Raw genomic sequence first — 22083 nt, forward strand, 5'->3', positions numbered from 1 at the left:
TACAAGTGAAGAGTCTGAAGCAAGTTCAGGTCCCAGTGAGCTTTTATTGAGCCAATTCTCTTAAAAATAAGTCAGAATTTTATAATTCAGCACTTTTGACACTAAGTTCACAGCGTTCCTTTATATACTTGTGTACATACGCTGTGCCAAAATCTTGAGCTCTGCTGGACATTTGCCAGTTCCCAGTTCCAAACGAAAAATAATCTTCCCCTCCCAACCCACCCCTTGTTGACAAATTCTAGCCCTCACTGTTCGTACTGGACATGGTCTGAACTGAACCAAGGATCAATGAATACGACGTTGCTAGAATTGAACAAAAAAGTATGTCCCCCAAATTTTCCAGTTTCAAGAAAGGGAAAATTGACTTATTTTCTTCCAGACATTGCCACCCCCACATCTTGGTTAAAATACAGCAAGGCTGTATCTTTGTGTTATCCTCCCTCCCCCATCCCCCCACCCTCGCACAGGACTCCAGAATGTTGCCTAAGGAGTGGAGTTGCAGCAGAGAGATTCCCTTTGGCTGCTCCAACGTTCCCTCCCTAGAGAATACCATGAGTTTCCATTGCAAAGGTGCTGTGACCCCCCCTTTTTCATATCCTGCCAGGGAACAAATGATGGTGCCCCAGAATACGTCCAGAGGTATGCTTTGCACCAACAGCTTAGGTCAGACTACTGGTGGAAACAACTCATACCCAGACAAAGATCCTGGACGCAACGGTGCCTCTCTTTAATTGGCAAGATTCAGCTAGTCCTGTGCAAGCAAGCCCACCCTTAAAATAAAGAGTAGAATGAGATGTCCAAATCAAACTCATCTGCTTTTGTTTCTAGTTTCTATGATCTCATCCAGCTCTAACAACAGACACAAAAGCAGAGGGTATAGGAAAAGATGCTCCCATCTCATTCTGTAATAATTAAAAAAAAGAAAAAGAAAAAATGAACCCACCCACCCACCCACCCAAGGTCATCTCTACTAAGTGCAGGGGGTCCTGGGAAGAGCCCACTGATGTTATCGCCAAAGCCTTGTTTTGTCCCAGCACTGAGTCACCTGAGGGGGTGAAGGCAACAAAAGGGCCCCAGAATTTGTTCTCTCAAAATTTCCCCAGAAGTGGCTAAACCAATTGAAAAACTGTTGGCAACTGCTTTATGCATAAGACATCCAATTCTCAGCCTTCATTTTCAGATGAAGGGGTTAAAAAAAAAAAGACAGACCAGGGTGTCCCTGGTCAATATTTGGAGCATCTTTCCTTTCCAAGTCTCGCTTCACCATTGAGAGACAAGGAGCCATTGTCAGGTGGCTTTCTGACCCAAACAAAGCTACCCAAAAATGGTGATCAGAGGTTGAGGCCGCTCCTCTGCTAGGCGGCCACAGGTGAAGTAATACTTTCTCTTTAAAAAAGGCTGTGCTTCAAGAGTGACAAGAGGAGCGTGGCGCTGGGCAGAGTGGCCACCTCAACTCACTGTACCAAATCAGGTGTTGTACGTATTCTCACAAGTTTCAAGATTGCTGCACACATTTTGCCTCTGCTCTCTCCTCCTTTGGGAATGCCCTTGGCTGCTGCAGAAGAGCAAAGTTTTGCTTTGGGTCACTAGTGCCCACTCCCCAAGCTGTTCCACCCAAGTAGTTGCTCGTCTTATGCAGCCTCAGCTGAATTCCCAGCAGAAGAGCTTTTTGTTAATACAACTTTTACTATGGTTACTTAGACAAAACATGTTCCACTTCCAAAGAGTTGTCAGGAGGCACCTGGCTCTAGGCACAGTTCTCTGAGGTCAGGGCTGGAAAAAGTTGATACTTTCTATCAGAACTGCTTAGCTTGTCAGGGCAGGAAGGGGGGGTGGGGTGGGCTCCGACTGTCTTGTCTCTGAGCCAAGAGAGCCCATGCTTGCCCTGGTGCCTCCTTGCACTCTGCTGCTGGCAGGCTGGCAGGGAATTTGTTAGAAGTTTACAGGTTGAGTAGTCTCTCTCTTTCTGCCTGCACATCAGGCCAAACATCAAGCACATTGGGAGGGGCACACTTTAAAGCAACACTACTGGACTGGAAGCACATTTCCCCCCCCCCAAGGGGGGAAGAGCAGAGGGCTTGCCTTTCCTGCTCCAGAATCTCTCATCCGACAAGCTTCAAACAGAATCGCCAGAAGCTGGCAGTAAGTTCTAATGCCAGAAGCTGCCAGGGCTGACTAGGACTTTGGCTCATTGGAGTCACTTTTGGTTCTACCTTGCTTTGAGACAAAGAAGGTGGTTGGGCCTCCCCCCCCCCCCAAGACAAATCCAGCTTCCTTAGAGGGTAGTTTTCCCCCCTTGGCGAGGGGAAGAGGACCTTGCCCGACATCTAGGTCTCTTCCAAATAGTGCAACCCCTAAAGCAAGCCAGACCTACCTAGAGGCCTGAAGTCACAGTGCTTGGTATCAAGTAGCGTTGCAGAAAACTGAGCCCCTCTCACCTTTAGCTGCTGTCAAGATCTATCTATAATCCCTTTAACGCCAGCAAGCCTCATCCAAATAAAGAAAAAAGGAAGTTATATGAACCCTTAACAGAAAAACACATTATTTACAGAGTTTATACAAGTATACACATCCAATTTTCTGCAGAACACATAAGAGAGGAAAAACCATCATGGCTTGGAGACAAGTCTGCCCAGCAAGTGCTGTGCCCCCAAGGGAGACTCGCGGAGGCAAGTATGTAGTGTTCTGTGAGAGCCCCTGGGCGTTTTGGGGGGCTCCTGCTGCAGATTGGTTGGCAAGTGGCTCTTTCCTCTCTGAGTGTGGAAGTTTCCCTCAATCAACCTAGGCGATCCAGGTTATTTTGCTTAAATACACATATTTACAGAGTGGGTGAACAACAACTGCATCTCAATTCCTCCATTAAAAAAAAGTTAACCAAACAAAACTACTGACAAGGCCCACCTTCCAGCACCTGGAAGGGGAAGGAAACAGAGGGGGAGGGAAGAGACTTTGACCTGAACCAAAACGACTCCTTGGGATGTATCCAAAAGGGATTTTCTGAATGGTCTCATAGCATAAGGCACTTTGCACAAATAAGTAACAAGCTCTTTAGCTCAAAAGACAGATGAGGAGCCAGGGAGAAGTTGAAATGTACTCAGTCGGGCAGCTGTGGGTGAATTTGAAACTGCAGTCAAGGTGGAGTTTGGGAATCTTCTCATTTCAGAGTTCTTCTACTCCATCACAAAGAAAGAAATTAAAACCAGCAGTTAGTGCAACTAATGTTCAGTCAGCACACAGTGCAAACAAGTGGGAAAAACAAAAGGTATTTTCTTCCTATCTTCTGCATTTGTCTTCACAGCCAATTTTTTTTAAAGGAGGGGAAAGCTCTGTAATTTTAATTGTTCCAAAACAAAAAGATGAAAAACCCTCAAAGAGAAGGGGCCTCCCCCAAGAAATGATGTTTCACATGTCCAGATCAAAGGGTTTTTAGGTTTTGTTTAAGCAAAGCCTAGAAAAAGAAAAGAAGAACAAGACCTTTAGTACCAAGGAAACAGCATCCATAAGCTACTGCCTGACTGCTGTGGCCCAGCCCATTCTGTGTCCTGCCCGTCAATGCCTCAGAGATGCAGGCTATGGCGGGCCCTGGGTTCCAAAGCCACATGTCAAGAAACGTGGGCACAATCTGGTCAAAAGCTAGACAGTGATGGTACCTCTTTTCCTCTAAATGTGCACTTTAATAATTTCCTTCCTTCTATGGCATTAGAGCCCCATTAAAGCTCCTGGGACAGCCTACACCAGTGGAACAGGGCCCGATTCAGGTTACCCTCCCGCCAGGTATCCCTCAGATACCTACGCAGCTATTACGGTTTATCGTCTTCTACAGGCTCGCTGTGGTATTCTGCCACATACAGACTCTTGTCAATGTTACTAGGGATGGGCTTAATTTCTGTCCCCAGCTGCTCTTCAATACTCTTCAGGTTGAAACGATCGTCATAGGTAATCAAGTTGATGGCTAGTCCTAGATGGCCAAATCGACCTTCAAACAGAAAAAAGCAAAGATTTTCACTCTAGCAGCTTGCTTCACAAGGACTACATGTGGCTGACTGGGGGCAACCAGCTCTTTCCTCCCCAGCATATATGGTGGAACAAAGTTTTTCAATTTCAGTTCATCATTTGCTGATACAAAAGTGTATGTGTGTACTGCTTTTTGCGTTTACTCCAATAGCAGCTTTAAAAAACTGAAGAAGCAATCAATGCTAGCTACTAGCTAGCTACCAAGAATCTCCATTTCCTATCATGATACATCCATTTACATAAAAGACAATTCAGATAGTTCTCAACTTACAATTATTCATCTAGTGATCGTTCGAAGTTACAACAGCACTGAGAAAAGGGACCTATGACCATTTTTCACACTTATGACCGTTACAGCATCCCCATGGGCAAGTGATCAAAATTCAGATGCTTGGCAACTGACTCATATTTATGACGGATGCAGTGTCCTGGAATCATGTGATCACTTTTGCATCCTTCTGACAAGCAAAGCCAATGGGGAAGCCAGATTCACTTACCAACCGCATTATTAATTTAACAACTGCAGTGATTCACTTAACTATCTCAAGAAATGCTTCACTTAGCAACAGATATTTTGGGCTGAATTGTGGTCATAAGTCAACAACTACTTGTACTCTTTTTCATTGAACAATTCCCTCACCTGATCTGCCAATACGATGGAGATATGTCTCTGCCAGCTTTGGAAAATCAAAATTGATCACAACATTCACAGCTTGGATATCAATACCTCGGGTAAAGAGATCTGAAAAACAAACCTTACACCTCAGAAAAATCCAGTAGTATAAAAAAAAGAAGGGCTCAGGACGACAAAATTGCTTACTATATAAGTAACACAAGACTCATCCAACTTTTTGATTGTTCTGTAGCCTCAAGCACAAAGAAATGTTAGAGTGAAAAGTTTTCAAGACTGGATCCTGCAGGTTTCTTTTTTTGATGGCAAAAGGCTCCCTATTTCCCACTTCCTAGTCTCTACTTTTTGAGCTACACTGCCTCAATTTGGAAAACAAAAGAAACATAAAATGATCCCTTTAACAATATTGCTGGTTTAAAATATATATTAAAGCAAGCCAACATAAAACATCAAATTAAAATGGTTGCAATTATAAAAAACAACCCCAAAATGACAAGAGTTTTTTTTACATTCATGGTCTTAATGTTGAAAATCTCAATTTTGTCCTGTTTGCTTTTCTGACTATAAGGATGATACCATCTTATTTCAGGATCAGAGCCAAGATTTGGAAACACTGATTTCTAGCCCTGTCTCATATCGCCAACATGATGTGCAGGATGTACAGTGACAGGTAGCTTCTAGCTGAGCAGAGAGATCTGAGCATGGAGCCATGGAAGACTTAACTGGTCAAACCAGCATTTTGGACTGAGATAATCCTGCCTGAGGCACAAAAGCCAGCTGAGTGACTTGGGCCAATCTGGTAGATGACCAGGCTGAGCCCAAAGGTGGGAAGGGTCAACCGCGTCATCACTCTTCAGTCTCTTCCCGCCCACCAGAGACCAAGGTCCAGCCCACCTTGAATTCCACTGACTCTTATCTACCGCCAATTTGCTTGGACCTTTAGTAGTTCCGATTCCTGTAGAGAGCCTTAGCATGCAATAAACGTTCATATTCTTTTTAACTGCCTGGACTTCCTGATTTTCCTGTGCTTGACAAATCCCTTTCTCTCAGCCTAACCACCTCACAAGACTGTGGTTGTGGAGAAAAGAGTAGGAAGGAGTATTATGCATTTGCTGCCTTGAGTTTTTTTTTAAGAAAAAATTATAAAAGCGGGATATAAGTAAATAAATTTCTACTCTTCTGGTAACCAATGTGGAGCCTCCAGTGCTGCTGTTATATACTAATACCAGCTCTCATTGACAAAAATTGAGCTGTACCAATTGCAGCTTCCAGCTCATCTTTAAAAGCAACATTGCATCTGTCTATTTAAAAAATAACAATACCCAGGACTGCCCTCCTTATTTTACATTATCCAGTTGCTAAAAGTACCTTAACAAATTCCAAAAATGCAGCACTGAAACTGCCTAGTTAGTAAAGAGCCTTTCTGGACAACATGCAAATTATGGAAAAGGACAGGATACTCACCAGTGCAAACAAGGTTGCGGCATAAGCCATTCCGGAAATCATGGAACACTCGATTGCGGTGCTCCTAGAAAAGAATTGGGAAAGTTTCACCAATTTATTCTTGACCAAAGCCCAGATTTTGCCCTTCAGTATTCTGATACACCTCTAATGTAAGAGAATGTTCTACCTGATTAAGAATATTGAGCCTCTCCTTCCGGTGGTGTCAGCCGCGCCAATGGCAGCATTTCTTTAGCCGCCCGCTCTGGGATTGCGTAAAAGCCAGCGGAGACACTGACAATCAGCTGTCCCGCGGCTTAAAACCTCTTCTCTGGGAAAAAGAGGAGAGCTGCTTGGGTAAAGGAAGAGCTCCCCTGGATCCCCATAATTTTGGGGAGATCGGAGGGTAGAGCTCCCTTGGAGCCCAAGCTTTACTCCGCATTCCAGGACGCCTTTGTCCCGAAGTTCTGGGACGAAGCTAGACGCCGCTTCCACATCTGTGCCTTTTAGTGGATTTGTGAGTATTTATAAGCAGACGGAGCAGACCAGGAGGATTTAGATTTATGATTATTTGGGACTTTAACTCCTGAAAAGTATCTTCTCCTTTTCCTTTTTTTTGCCTACTTTCTCTTTTGAAGAAGAAAGGGAAAGTGATATAAGGCAAGATGGCGCCCAGCTTTCTTGTTTGAAGATTTTGTAACAAAGTTAAAAGACTGTTACAGTTTCTGTTTAAACATGGAGGCAAGAATCTGTTTTTTTTCCCCCTTTTAATTTTAAACGGTGAATTTATAAAAATGGCTTCAAAACGTCTTGTTTCTTCGGTCCCTAAAGCTTCTATTTCCTCCCCAATGACTCAGACTGCCTCTCAGCCCAAACCAAAGACACCCCCTCCTTCTCCTCCACCTGTACTTTCTCTTAAAGATTTACAAGAAGCTTTGAAAAAAAATGCTTTAGATATTAAAGAGGAGGTAGCTGATCTTTTGGATTGTAAGATGACTTCAGAGAGGGCTGCTATGGCAGAATTACTGGAGAAAAAAACAAGGAAATAAGAGAGGATATATTGTTTGCATTTCAAGGACTTGCTATGCATATTGAGAGAATTGATGATAAAATGGAGGAAGTGACTGAAAATGCAACAAAATTGGAAAGCAGAGTTGAAGAAGTGGAGAATAAGTTAGAAATGATGATTTAACTGTTTCACATACAGAGAAATGGAGTTTGCATTGCGTATCACAGGACTGAAAGAATATTTACAAGAAGATTTAAAGGGGCTCATTGTTAAAGATATTGCTTTTAACTTGGGTTGGCGACCGGAGGAAGTTGGGAATGGGATAGAAAAAATCTTCAGAGTTAACTCATGGGTTGCCAGACAAAGAAATTTACCTAGAGATGTGGTTATCTATTTTTCTAGAAGATTTATTCATAATGAAATTATACAGGCTTTTTATAAACAGAGGTTTCAAATTGCAGCCCAAGATGTCATAATTTTAAAAGAAATACCCCCCAAAATTTTAAGAAGAAGAAAAGACTTTACTTTCCTGGCTGATGAGTTAAAACGTCGCCAAATACAGTTTAGATGGGAGATTCCAACTGGGATAGCAGTGAATTACGTTGGTACGCATTACAGATTAACTACAGAGTCAAAGGCAAAAGATTTTTATTCCTCTGTTCTGAAGGCAAGTTCACCTTCATCTTCACAAACAAGTAAAACTGAAGAAGAGTTAGCAGCTGCAGGAGCCTCTTCATTGATTGTTAAAGAACAAGGTGAACCTGCTGTACAGAATCTTGAGATAAAAGAACAGAGGATTACACGAGCTGCCTATAAGCGTAGAGAGAAAGAGCAACAACAGAAGATCAGTGGAAAAATAGAAGAAAATGTCACCACAGAGCCTGTGGGAGGGGCAAGACCTAAAAGATCCTCGACAATGAATCTTCAGGGTATGCTTCAGAGGCTTCAGGCCGGTGGAGATGGCAAAGTTCCTGACCTGGAATGTTAATGGCTTGAATTCACCGCAGAAAAGGAAAAAAGTTTTTCATTATTTGAAACGGCACAACAATGACTTAATATGTTTGCAAGAGACTCATATAACTTTAAAGGATTCTAAATATTTGATAAACTCTCGCCTGGGATCACACTTTACGGCTCCAGCCCCAGGGGAAAAGAGGGAGTGGTAATTTATGTGAAAAAGAATTTATCGGCTAAATTAATAGATTCTGACTCTCAAGGAAGATATGTTTTTATAGATTTAGTATTACAAGGCAAGAAAGTTCTTATTGTTGGATTATATGCCCCTAATCAACAACAGAAGCAATTCTATAAGTTTTTGCATGGTAAAATATCTCAGTTGGATTATAAATCTGTAATTTTGATGGGAGATTGGAATGGAGTTTTGGATTCAATGAAAGATAAAAAGAGTTCTTCTAAAACTTTTACTCAAACTAAACTACCCAAAGCCTATTTTGATTTGAAAGATGAGTTGGAGCTTATTGACATTTGGCGAGAAAGGAATACAACTGACAGAGACTTCACCTTTTATTCGGATAGACATCAATCATTTTCAAGGATTGACTTTTTCTTAATTACTAATGATCTTTTTTCTAGGGTTAAGAAGGTTAAGATCTTTCCTAGGACATTGTCTGATCATAGTCCGGTATGGATGGAGCTATTTGTGGAAGATGGGAACAGAAGATCCTGGAGATTGAACGAGAATTTGTTTACTTGAGAAGATTTGGTACAAAAATGTAAAGAGCATTTGAAAGAATTTTTTGTTTTAAATATGAATAAGGGAACCTCAATGCCTATGGTGTGGGATGATAGTAAAGCCTATATGAGGGGAATTTTGATTCATATGAATAAAGTTTATAGGGCTAAAATGACACAAAAACATAAGGAAATAGAAGAAGAGATAAAATTAAAAGAAGAGGCCTTTGTTGCGAATCCAACTGATAATAAATTAAAGGTCTTTATAAATATGCTTAGGGAACAATTTAATATGTTAATGGCAGATCAGGTTGCTACCAATCTGTGTTATATGAGACAAAACACGTTTTCTAATGCAAATAAGCCTGGGAGGTGGTTGGCTTATCGATTACGAAAGAAACAGAAGACAAGAATTATAGAGAAAGTAAAATATAAAGGTACTGAGGTTTTTCAGGATAGTTTGATTAAAAACAGTTTTTTAGACTTTTACACAAAATTATATTCTAGTGATAACATACATCCTGCAGATGTAGAAAAGTATTTGCAATCAGTACATTTTCCCAAACTTTCTGAGGAACAACAAAATGTGATGAATTGTTCAATTACCTTGGAGGAAATTGGTTTAGCTATTAAGCAGTTAAAGGTAGGAAAGTCTCCAGGAACAGACGGATTGTCATCAATGTATTATAAAACTCTTATCGGAGATGATGGAGCCATTAAAGGAGTTATTTAACAGTATTTTGTTGGGAGCTCAGGTCCCCCCTTCGTGGAGAAGGGCGTTTATCTCATTAATCCCGAAGGAGGATCAAGATCTTACTGAGCCTAAGAATTACAGACCTATATCTTTGTTAAATGTGGATTACAAGATTTTTTCAAAAATTTTGGCAAATAGATTAATGCAGGCTATGAAGGATTTGATTCACAGTGATCAATCAGGATTTATAACAGGAAGGTACATGAAATATAATGTAAGACAAATTCTTAATTTAATTGAGTATTTGGATAAGAATAATCAGATTCCTGTGGCCTTTATATTTTTGGATGCGGAGAAAGCTTTTGATCAATTAGACTGGCAATTTTTATTTTTATTGATAGAGAAAATGCATTTTGGTGATAAGTTTTTATATGCTCTTAAGGCCATATATCAGCAACAATCTGCTCAAATTATTATTAATGGGGGACTGACAGAGACTTTTAATATTGAAAAAGGAACAAGACAAGGATGTCCATTATCTCCATTGTTATTTGTTCTAACAATGGAGATTTTGTTAATCCAGATTCGAGAGTCAACGGTACTTAAGGGAATAAAATTAAATAAGAATGAGTATAAATTGCGAGCCTTTGCGGATGATTTGGTTTTAACTTTAGGACAACCGACTTATGCGGTTGTTCATTTATTGGAACTTATAACTCAGTATGGGAAAGTTTCTGGTTTTAAAGTAAATAATAATAAGACTAAAATATTATCTAAGAATATGTCTGTTAAGGAGAATGAAACCTTAGTTAAACTTACAGTCTTTCAGGTGGTGAAAAAGGTTAAATATCTGGGAGTATATATAACAGCTTCTAATGGGAAATTATATAAGAATAATTATGAATTATTATGGGCAAAAAGGGCAAAAAGTACAAAAGGATTTAAACGATTGGAAAAAGTTGCAGTTGTCGTTATTAGGGAGAATTTCAGCTGTGAAAATGAATGTTCTACCAAAGTTTCTTTTTTTGTTTCAGATGATACCTATTTTAAAGAAAGATGCAAATTTGGATGAATGGCAGAAGGGTATCAATAAATTTATTTGGGCTGGGAAGAAGCCAAGAGTAAAGTTTAAAATATTGCAAAATGCCCGAGAAAGAGGTGGGCTTAAAGCACCTAACTTGACATTATATTATGATGCAGCCACCTTAACTTTTGTAAGTGATTGGCTTAACTTAACAAATAGAGATATTCTTTCTCTTGAAGGGTGGGATTTAATGTATGGTTGGCATGCATATTTAATTCTTAATAAGAAAGTTGATCGGGCTTTTAAATCACATATTTTAAGAAATGCTTTACTTCGAGTTTGGAAGAAGTATTATTATAGATTAAATTATAAAATACCTATTTGGGGGATTCCTGGACATGCAATTGAGGGGATTTCTAAGGGGATGAATTTTGTCAAAATTTCGTATAAAGAACTATTAACTTGGACTGGTACCAATTGGCATTTAAAATCTTTAGATATATTAAGACAAGAAAATATCTCACAGTCATGGTTTCAATATTTACAAATAGTGGATAGGTGGACTGTAGATAAGAAAGAGGGAATAACATTAGAAGATGAAAATTTGATAACTCAGATTAAAGATCAGAATCAGGCTCATATAAAAAGAATTTATAATGTGTTAATAGAATTAGATTCGGAAACAGAATTAGTCAAAGATTGTATGATTAAATGGGCTCAGAATATTCAGGAACCGATCCCATTGGATTTATGGGAGATAATTTGGATTAGAAATGTTAAATTTACACAAGCCCAAAATCTGAGGGAAATTTTTTATAAAATGTTTTATAGGTGGCATTTAGATCCTAAGAAATTATCTTGTATGTATTCTAACTTACAACCCAAATGTTGGAGTGTGGTAATACTGATGCAACTTATTTTCATGTTTGGTGGAATTGTAAAAAGGTTAAGGCCTTTTGGAGAATGATTTGGTGAAATATTCAAAAGATTTTTAAAAGGAAGATAAAGTTTACTCCTCAATTATTTTTATTTGGTATTTTTACGGATTTAGATGTTAAAGAAACTATTTTAATGTTGAATCTATTAACTGCAGCAAGGTTATTAGTAAGTTTATATTGGAAGAAAGATTCACTGCCTACCTTAGAAGAATGGATACTTAAGGTTTTTAATTTAGCAGAAATGGCTAAAATTTCTGCTTATTTAAAGGATCATACACAAGAAAGATATATTATGGTATGGAGAAGATGGATAGATTATATTCAGAATAAATATGGAACTCAAAAGTTCCATTTACTTTATGATTAAAATTTTATAACAAATGTTTTATAAGAGATTTGTTTATACTATTATGATGTTAAAGTTTAAGGGGAGTTAAGGGTTAAGTATGAATTTGTTTATTATATAATATTTTTAAAGTTATGTTGATTTTATTTTGTTATTAATAACCCTGTATTCTGCTCTGGGAAGTGAGGGGGTTGGGGGGGTTGGGGTGGGTGGGTAAGTAGGTTAGATAATAGAATTAAAGTAAGATATAGATAAGGTAATTTATGAGAGAGGTGTTGCTTGGGCATTTCCCTGGTATCCGAAGAGGGATGAGAGTGGAGGAGGAAGGGTAGGTAGGAAGTAGGATGGTAAGATGAGAGGGGGAGGAGAGAGAGGGGAGGGGAGGGGAGAAAGAGGAGGGAAGTAAGGGAGAGTGTTAGAGAGGGTGGATGCAGTTTGGGGGGAGGTAGGCAAGCAACACCTATGGTTATGTGTATGAATTTATTTTATTTTGTTAAATGTGAATTTTTATATTTATGTAATTGATAAATGGAAAATAAAACTTTTAAATAAATTAAAAAAAAAAAGAACACTGAGCCTCTGACAGAATATGCAATTCACAAGACTAGCTGCTCTTTTGACATTCTCCCTGGGACCTCTGTTCAGGCTGAGTATATGAAGCATCTGGAAACAGATCCAGTCCTACTCTTCCCCCCTACAACTCGCCCTTAAAATTCAACTGATATTAATTACTCCAAACAGCATACTGACCTGTCTCATCTTTGCGTGAATGTAGAAGCAGGAGTATCCCAGCTGGGAGATTTTCTTAGCTAACAATTCAACCCGTTGGGAGGAGTTACAGAAGATGATGGACTGATTTATCTGGAGCTAAACGGAAAGACAAAGTGTTATATTGTATTCTGCTTCTAAATTGCAAAGGAACTTAAAAATAAGAAAATAATACATTAGACCAGGGGCATTAGAACTAGCAGGCCATGTCCACCCCGGCTCTGCAAAGGCAAAAAACGTTGCGATGCGTCACGATACATCACGTGATGTGATTGAGTTTGACACCTGTGCATTAGACTATAAAGTCTGGGGTGAGGTACACAAAAACAAGGCACTACCTAAAGGACTGAAGAAGCAAAAATAGAAGTTGTACAAGTCGTTAAATAAAACTCTTTATTCAAGCAATATCTTACAGGATTTCTTCCACTTGGTCACTTTGGTTATTGTTTAAACCCAATATAGCTTAAATCTTACTTCTTACCCTGGAAAACAGCGTGTTGAGGCAATGCACTTTCTGGCGCTCTGTTACATAAGCGTAGTATTGGGTCACCCCCTTCAGAGTCAGCTCCTCCATCAAGTTAATCTCATAGGGTTTCTGCAAGTGGGAGTTCTGAAAGGGAAGCATTCTGGCATGTACAGATAGTCCTTGTCTTATGACCGCAATTGAGCCCAATATTTCTGTTGCTAAGGGAGACATTTGTTAAGTGAGCCTTGCTCCATTTTATGACCTTTCTTGCCACAGCTGTTCAAGTGAATCACTGCAGTTGTTAAGCTAGTAACATGGTTGTTAAGTGAATCTGGCTTCCCCATTGACTTTGCTTGTCAAAAGTTCACAAAAGGGGATCATATGTCCCCAGGACACTGCAACCATCATAAATATGAATCAGCTGCCTGCCAAGCATATGAATTGTGATCATGTGACCACAGGGATGCTGCAATGGCCATGTGAAAAATGTCACTTTTTTCAATGCTATTGAAACTTCCAATGGTCACTGAATAATCTGTTTTAAAGCTGAGGATCCCTGTGGCTTGCAGTGTGGCAAGAACAACTGTACTTCACCCTTTCCTCAGTTATGTGAAGTTGGGCTCGTTCAACTCACCATAAACTTCTGCACACTTAGAGGGAAAGTGGCCGAGTACAACAAAATCTGCCTGTTTTTAGGTAGAGTGAGAATAATGTCCTCCATTATTTGCACAAAGTCTTGAGACAGTAACTTGTCTGCCTGCAAAATAAATTAATACATAATAAAAAAGAGGCCAGTTCAAAGTTAAAGCCATTGGGGAACTTGTTCCTTGTTTAACCAGCCCTCCCAGAGTCCCAGCTTATGTTAAAATAATGTTTCTTAGCCAGCCACAGAAGGCCTCCCTTTCCAGCTGCACTAAGGGAATGAGCCCTGATTTCAAGCTGCCACTGACCAAAATCCATAAAAAGCACCCAGGATAGCTAATTTGGTAGCGGAAGGCTCAGACTGTAACTTATGAAGTTCAGTCAGTTAAACATTACCTCATCTAGGACAATCATCTGGATATGGTCCACCTTTGCTACCCCCTTTTTGATGAGATCCAGAATCCTTCCTGGGGTTGCTATCACTACATGCACTGCAAGAAAGAAGAGCAGGGTATCAGGCACTCTGATAAAAACTGGCAGAAAAGAACTCTTGCCACAGGAGGTCCTACCTGTATCATCAAGCCTCATTATATCATCCCGCAGATTGGTTCCCCCTGTGGTTGCCATCACTTTGGCTCCTCCCATGTGTTTGCTGACCTGGATGCAGATCTGACTGACTTGCAGGGCAAGTTCTCTTGTGGGAACAATCACCATTGCTGTCAAACAAGAAATAATTTGAGGCACTCTTATTCCGTGATCCCAGAGGATTTTTGTAAATAAATGTCCAGTGAGCGCTAAACTTTAAGATGTTCAGAAATCCAAATGTCCTTTCTAGCTTACAAAGACCTTTAAGGGAGACCAAATAGGCAAGTGGCCTTGATCTGACAGTGTCCAGTTTGCTCTAAAGCTAATGGAAGTTGAACCATTCTAATGTTTTATCAGCTTTTCCAAGGCTCATAGTAACGCAGAAGAAGTACCTTCCAAGTCACATTTCTCCCCAACTCACTACACAGTGCAGCATGTGGAGTGTTTGTCTAATACTCTAAAACTAAGAAAATTGCAGTGAGGCCCTCCCAACTAAAAGAGCAATGCTGGTGCCCCAAGTCTTCAGTGGATTCAGTGGAGCAAACTATGTAGGGCAAAGTAAGGGTGTTCTTAAAGGACTAAAGAGGAGGGAATGCTGAATGGGGGCACAGCAGTCTCTGGGTCTTCTATCTACATAAAACAAAGACACTACTGTTAGCAGCAACAGCAGCAGCAGTTTCACTGTGAAATTCTTCAAGCCCTTCCAGTTAAAATGTAATAGTGACCCAAAAACTTCTGTACTTTTTTCTTTCACAAAAGTGAAGCCATTACATAGTTAGCAATCCAAGTCCTTCAGTCGTTCTTCATATGTTTTAGTCTCCAGGCCTTTGATCATTTTAGTTGCTCTTCTCTGAACTTTTTCCAAAGTCTCAACATCTTTTTTGTAGTATGGTGACCAAAACTGCTTGCAGTATTCCAGGTGTGGTGTCACAAGAATTTTATAAAGCGATACCAATAGTTCGTGTGATCTTGATTCTATGCCTCTGTTTATATAGCCCAGGACTGTATTAGCTTTTTTGGCTGCTGCTGCACACGGCAGGCTCAGCAGCAGCCAAAAATGAAGATGAAGACCTATTGCCATCTGAGTCCATGTGGCTTGGCATCTTCCACTGACCTTGTATGTGGTCCTTCTTTAAGTCAAGCCTTTCAAGTAAGGGAATGAGGTAGGCGCCGCTCTTGCCAGTCCCATTCTTAGCTCTGGCTAAGATGTCCCTTCCAGACAAAGCAATAGGAATACTCTCCTCCTGAAAAGGAGCATGAGAAAAGGGAAGAGAAGGTAAGATTTTGAATGAGGTAGAAGCAAAAAATACAAAATAGCTGTTAGAAGATACAAACGTGAAGAGTAAAAACGAAATGAGAAAAGGGCCACACTTTAGGTGAAAAGGCAGGAAGGTTAATTGCTTGCAGCTATGTTCTCATTCCCAGCTGAAAGAGAGGAAGACCAAGTGCCAGTACATAGTCAAATCATCATAGCCTACAAAATCGAATTACACATGGCAGCCATCTGTCAAGGAATTGACACACAATCATCAGCTTCCTCCAAAGTGAACAAGTCTCTGGGGCCTTAACTATGTAGGCATATAGATGTTGAAAAGCAGGGAGAAAATATGGACTTCTGATGTCTTCTAGATGGTCTGTAGCTTGCATGACACAAACTTCTATGCGTAGTTTTTTTCCCCATCTGTCTCTCTAGACTGAAAAGGTTGGGTTTGGACACAGGAATATTTCTGCTCTAGTAACAATAACATTAATTACTGATTCAAAAACTACCGATAGCATAAAGAAGCCTACTGGAAACATGAATTGTTTTGTTCTAATTCCATCTACCACTAGAACAGGGGTGTCAAACTGCCGGTCCACGGGCCGGATGCTCATAGTGAAACCACGCACACCCCATTGCCATCAATGGAAAAAAAGTTGTGATATGTCACGACACATCATGTGACGTTGCGAGTTTGACACCCCTGCACTAGAAGAAACAAAAGCTAGACCCAATGATGGCATGAGAAATCTCAGCCCTTTATTCCAAGGACCCTATGCTCTCCATCTCACACAAAAAGCCCCTTTCCATATGCACAGGAGTGAGTTCTTCAACTGGGATGGCTTTCGCTGAGAGGAAGGCATCAAATGATGGTTCCTATCATCTCATGCAGAGAGAAAAGTGTTCTTTTCCTGGAAAGGAAGGATCTGAATGGCCAGAGGCTATGGAGAGCGGTAGCATGAGAGAAAAGGTGAAGAAAGATATCCTAACCCTCCTTTCCCTACTACAGGTTCATCAGCCTTCTAGGCATGCAGAATGGGTATAGTTTAAACAAGACAATACAGGGAGAGTTTCAGCAGTAGCTGATAGCACTTGACATAGCATCCTGTGGCATGGAAATCCAAAGCCTAATATTTCCCCAATAATTTATATGAAGTAAATTTCCATTCATTAATAATAATCTTATAATTTACTAAACTTGCTCAACTTACACTATAGGTGACTAACCTGAATAGGAGACGGCTTTTCCCAGCCCATTTCAAAAATTCCCATCAGCAACTCCCGCTTCAGACAATAATCTTCAAACTCATTTCCTTTTGTTGACGTCACATCCTGGAGAAGTAAAGCAGAATCATTAACTCATGCAATGTTGATCTCAATGCAAAGGGCATTCTGAGGCTAAGCCCAGCAGGAGGCTGGGTGCTCTGATGTGCTTTAACTCCCCCCCCAGGGGGCTGAAGAAATTCTAGAAAACAAAGTTAGTGGGAAGCAGAGAAACTGGGCTGGGCAAGGCTATAGCATTAAGATCTAAAAGATATGTGTACTTGATAAAATGTGTCTGTTAATCATGGTAGGGGGTGGGGTAGCATTTAAATTCAAGGTAAGTTGCAGTCTATGCCCGCTGCTGCTGCACTTTATCCAGAATTGTGATGCGTGGAGCGGGGGGGGGGGAAGTATATATGTTTTTCTTTTAATTTCACCAGTTAAAGATGGCTGTTTGTAACTAGCTGCATCATGTATAGCAGGCAGCCATTGCTTGCAAAAAACATTTTGAGATGGTATAATTTCAGAGCTAGCAAGTAGATAGCAATCCGCACAGTAGGCAACCTATCTCTGTGGATTCTGTAGGACAAATGTGATTTAATCTGTTTGAAATCTTACACTTCAATGAAAAGGAATATCTGATGTCAAGCATCACTACCACTTCCTTTCCCGTGTTTAAAATTTTAGAAAGCCCTTACCGACGTTTTGATTCGCAGGTCTTTTGGAGGGAGCTTTAAGGTCTTCTTCCAGTCATCGCCAGGTCTAAGTGAAAAAACCAGATCTCTGTATCACACAATACCATCATCCTCAGGGTTGAAAAATACCAAACAGCCCTTTTAATCCACCTAGAATCTGACATACAAACTCTTCATGATATAGGAAGCAAATGCTATTCTATGTCAGTCTCATCATTTTAAGTCAGTGTAATCAAGTGTTAACACAACATTAAGCAAGCACTGGAGAATGTGGAGAGGATCTGAACATGTCATATACTACTGAATAACCTTTAAGTTCAGTCACAGTTATGTATCCTTTTCTCCATATCTCAAAACAGCAGCCTTCGTTTTAGTAAGATACACACAATTGGTAACATAAACAAAAATCAACTGCTCCCACTGTTCAAAGTGTATTTGTACCAGTACTTTCCAGGACTTTAGCCACTACACCATGGTGTGTTAAAAGCCTAGAAGAAACTTTCACAATCATTGTTTTCAAATGTAAAAAATGCAACAGATCATAACTGAAGCTACTTTCCCAACATTTTGCAAGCTACGGGCACTCCAGAATGGTGAGCTATGCATCAGGACTGAAGACCTGTGGTCTTGAATACAAGCACTTTTAACATGCCAGGATGCATACAAGGACACCCAGGTGGTACTCCAAGATCTCTCTAGAGCTAATTACAGCAATCTAATTCAGCTGTGGCAGAAGACCCTGTCCTGCCGTGTCTGCCACTACTCCCAGAGCAGTTACTCAAAACTGGAAGACGGTTGGTTGTTTTCCCTAGGAAGTCCCAGGCTCCCTATTTGGCTCTATGTGAAACAACAGATCATCCCACTGTACTCTTCCTTTCATAGTTCTATTAAACCAGGCAGATTGGAGTGTTTGGTTTAAATGGGCAGTGACCACAGGATCAAGGCAAACTACTGCAAATAAATGTTCTGTTAAAAAGAATCAATACTGTTTCCTCCAGAAAAGATATACCAGAGATACTTGCACCAATATGATCCAAACATTACCTGTTTTAGGCTGGGTAACTCTTTGGAAATCCTCTGAAGCAATTACATGATTCACCACTTCCATTTCCATGAATACAACGGTACTTAATAAACTTGCTACTAGTAAGGAAACCTCCCAAATATACAGGATTGTCTATGTTGATTCTCTACTTTAATTGATCCCTAATGCAGCAAGCAAACTGATCCCTGATTTTAGCCAAGGAAACTCAATATCAGTTCTGATAAACATAAAACAATTCTAGTGATAGCCCAAAGGCTTAGTGTGTTGAGTTGAATTTAAGGTGCTGGTTTTTTCCTTTAACGCTTCCTAAAGCACCTGTCCTAAATCACTGGAGCCTTTTTCCCAGTATGCTGCCCAAAGTTCTTTTGATAGTAAGATTGGTGGCATATAAACTTAATAAGCAAATGTGCTTCTCCATTCACCCGGGCACAGTTGAAAAATCTGTAGTGGGCTTCCAGTTAACAGAGGTATCAAGGACCTCTATTGCAGTGTGGGGAGGGGGTGTCTGCAATTGTGGAGGTTCCCATTCATAGAAATCCAGCAGAGCTAGGAAGCCTCCAGATTGCTCAGCAGGCAGCCTTCCTTTAGGGTCTTCTAACAGCTAGATATTGTTACCCTTTGCTTCATCCCATGCTAAATTAAACTCTGTGCAAGTTACAGAAAAGCTGTATTTTTTAAAAAAATTGGTCACCCTATGCAACTGACAAGCATTATGTAGTAACAATAGGAAGCAAAAGATGAATAACTAAAATATGACAAATGCAATTCAGAAATAACACCAAATATTGCTGTAGTTGATAAAACAGGTACAAGAAGGAAAGCGCTCACACGCCACCCAGAAGCCAAAATTCGGAGGACATTCTGGGTATCTCAAGATGGCTGCTGATGCTCTAGACAAGAACTCACTTGATAGTGGAGGCCATGCTCTGTGCTTGCTGCTGAGTGCCGTTGTTGATTGTGTTGGGATGTTTCAGCTGGTTTATCTGTTGCTGAGCCTGTGTCCCCCCGCTCCCTGGACCACCACCAGGTTTTACTGGGCCCCTCAGCTGTCCATTTTGACTGGAGAGACCCATTATAACAGGGTTCTCTGTTCTGGCCGTACTCATGTTTGCCTTTTAAATGTCTTTCAACTTCCAAACAGTTGTGAGTACGGAAACTGTAACAGTTTATTAGACTCTCCAAGATGAAGAGATAAATTAGGTCCTGCTCAATATATGAGTCTCTTATTGCAACACAGGCAAGCACCTGTAAAGTCACTCAAGATAAACCAGTCACTTGCGCTGATGCACTGTGGATCAACTTTTTAAAAAGTCTTCTAACACGCTTGAGTTCGGTCCAATCTACTCACTTCTATCTGAAAATAAGACAGAGAAGGCCGTTAGTACTTCTTCCAAGTAAGTTTGGGGGATGCAAGTAACCTCAAAGGCCGGCAACCCCAGTCCCGGGCCCCGCTCCCCTCCGAAGAGCGGCCTTCCGGGGGCGGCGGATGGATGGGCTGGGGGCACAAGACGCCCATCGGCGGAGGGCAGCGTTCCTCCTACGCCTTTAAACGGACTCCGCTTGGGGAAGCTTCCCCGCCAAGCTGCGCCGCTGAGGGGCCTCTCAACACCGCCCCCCCGCTAGCCCCGCCCGGGGTCAAGGCCGCTGCTTCAGGCAGCCCTCCGAGGGACGCGCTTCCCTGCCTTTGTCTCAGGCCCTGCCGGCGGCGGCTGCGGCAACCTCGGCCTCGCGTCAGGCCAGGCCGCCCGGAGGACGCGCGGGAGGCCTCGCTCCGGAGTGGAGCGGCGCGAAGGCGGGGCGCTCTCGGCCTTGCGACTCTGGCCGGATGGTCAGAGACGTGCTCAGTCCTGGCCCTCGCTGCGCCGAAAGGCCCACTCGCCCGGCCGCCGCCGCCGAGCCTGGGTGAGCAGTGCCGTTCTCCACCGCCGGCAGGCCGGCCCAGGGCGGCCGCAGCAACTCCCCCGCCCGCCTACCTGCCTGCCCGGCGGCCGCGCTCGCTTCCCGCTCCGGCTCGGCCCGTCTCGCAGCCCGTCGGCCGTGGCTCCGCTCGGACTATGGCGGCAGCGGCGACGCGACAACAAGATGGCGGCCCTTCCCTTCCTCCTTCCTTCCGTCCTGGCGCGCGCCCGCCCTCCTCCTCCACCCCCTCGAGCCACACCCACCGCCCGGCCGCGCAGGCGTCCTAAGAGCCGTCTCCCGCACCACCACCCCTGCGGCGTGCTGGGCGGCTCCGGCAGCGGGAGGCCTCTGCGAGCCGCCCCTCCCGCCCCCCCCCCGCGGGGCTCCCTCGGCTCAGCTGCTGGGGGGGCGCCCGGAGGGGGGAAGGGGCGGTTCTGCTCCCGTCCGGCGCCCTTCGGCGCGGCCCGGTGTCGTCCCCGGGGCTGCCTGTCCGGTGCTGGCCGAGCCGAGGGAGGTTCTCTCGGTCCCTGAAGCCCAGCGGACCACGCAAAGCCCTCCTCGAGTAGCCTCTGCGGCCCGGAGCGTGGCAAGCCCGCGGGCGTTTGAGCGGCTGCCGTAGGGGGAGCGCGGAGGACGGACAGTGGGGCCCGCCCGGGTGCTGGGCGGGCTGGCCTTGGAAGCTCTGGCAGCAGAACCCTTCGGGGACACTGAACGAGCTTGTGAATTCTAGCACAGTCATTTTATACTAAAGCATCAATATTTAGTGGCGTGGATCTTTTTCGTAACAGCCCAGCAACAGCAGCAAGCTGGGAATAAGGACACCGGCTAAACTTTGTTCCCAGTTAGGAATAAAACTCCAATTCAGGAATTACCAACTTCCTACCAACATTGTTTCCATTGTATAAGTTCATAGGTGTAACATTAACAAAACCCAGTCCTGGAAGTGATCTTTGCCCAGTCTGATAAGAACAGAATAACAGAATTGGAAAGGGACCTTGGAGGTCATCTAGTCTAACCTGCTCGGGCAGGAAACCCTATACCATTTCGGACAAATGGCTGTCCAGTCTCTTCTTAAAAACTTCCAGTGTTGGAGCATTCACCGCTTCTGGAGGCAGGTTGTTCCACTGATTAATTGTTCTCACTGTCAGGAAATTTCTCCTTAGTTCCAGGTTGCTTCTTTCCTTGATTAGTTTCCATCCGTTGCTTCTTGTCCTGCCTTCAGGTGCTTTGGAGAATAGCTTGACTCCCTCTTCTTTGTGGCAGCCCCTCAAATATTGGAAGGCTACTATCATGTCACCCCCTAGTCCTTTTCATTAAATTAGCTATAACCAATTCCAGCTGATAGATATGTAGTTTCCTATTTGAATGAATCAAATTTTAGAAGGAGTTTATTGGTACAGTTTCTGTATAGCTTAACAAACTAGAGGGGCAGGGCAAATAATGGTGGAAACAAGACCTGAATATCCACGTCTATTTGGTGTGCACAAGGGGAAGCTGTACATCACACACCTGACTGGCTTGGGTTGAGTCACCTTCTACTCTAACAGAAGATGGAAACTTCTTAAAAAGTGGTTTTATGTAATAAGAATCTTGAAACTTAATTTGGCTTGCAAATTAGGACGCTCCTGCTCTTGCTTGGCCCTCCCTTGCCTGATCATTTCTCTGCTGAAC

The 22083-nt window shown here is 42.2% G+C and overlaps 1 protein-coding gene across 2 annotated transcripts; it reads right to left on the reverse strand.

Moving 5' to 3' along the window:
• Positions 1-24: 24 nt before the first annotated feature.
• DDX6 (DEAD-box helicase 6) lies at positions 25-20640 on the reverse strand. 2 transcript variants are annotated; one of them, XM_039329778.1, is made up of 14 exons: positions 20487-20640; positions 19420-19867; positions 17472-17535; positions 16738-16842; positions 15364-15493; positions 14234-14380; positions 14061-14155; positions 13657-13779; positions 13038-13166; positions 12539-12655; positions 6110-6173; positions 4655-4756; positions 3794-3976; positions 25-3448 (listed from the first exon to the last, which is right to left on the reverse strand). In XM_039329778.1, exons 2-13 carry the CDS (start codon positions 19617-19619, stop codon positions 3801-3803), a joined length of 1452 nt encoding a protein of 483 aa, XP_039185712.1. In that variant the 5' UTR covers positions 19620-19867; positions 20487-20640; the 3' UTR covers positions 25-3448; positions 3794-3800. The 2 variants fall into 2 exon arrangements, with proteins under 2 accessions (XP_039185712.1, XP_039185713.1); XM_039329779.1 differs by having other exon boundaries at positions 19420-19863; positions 20487-20628.
• Between the last annotated feature and the right edge of the window lie 1443 nt (positions 20641-22083).

Source organism: Crotalus tigris, unplaced genomic scaffold, assembly GCF_016545835.1.
Source record: "Crotalus tigris isolate CLP2741 ecotype Arizona unplaced genomic scaffold, ASM1654583v1 scf7180000024416.509849, whole genome shotgun sequence".
Taxonomy (NCBI): Eukaryota; Metazoa; Chordata; class Lepidosauria; order Squamata; family Viperidae; genus Crotalus; species Crotalus tigris.

Bases quoted from the DNA above. Each gene is read 5' to 3' on its own strand.
- DDX6 (XM_039329778.1), bottom strand. From the start codon at position 19,619: ATGAGTACGGCCAGAACAGAGAACCCTGTTATAATGGGTCTCTCCAGT. The intron at 16,843-17,471 runs GTAAGGGCTTTC...TTACTTCTCCAG, and splicing joins ACCTGCGAATCAAAACGTCG to GATGTGACGTCAACAAAAGG. The intron at 6,174-12,538 runs GTCAGTATGCTG...ATTCTTTTCTAG, and splicing joins TTCACGCAAAGATGAGACAG to GAGCACCGCAATCGAGTGTT.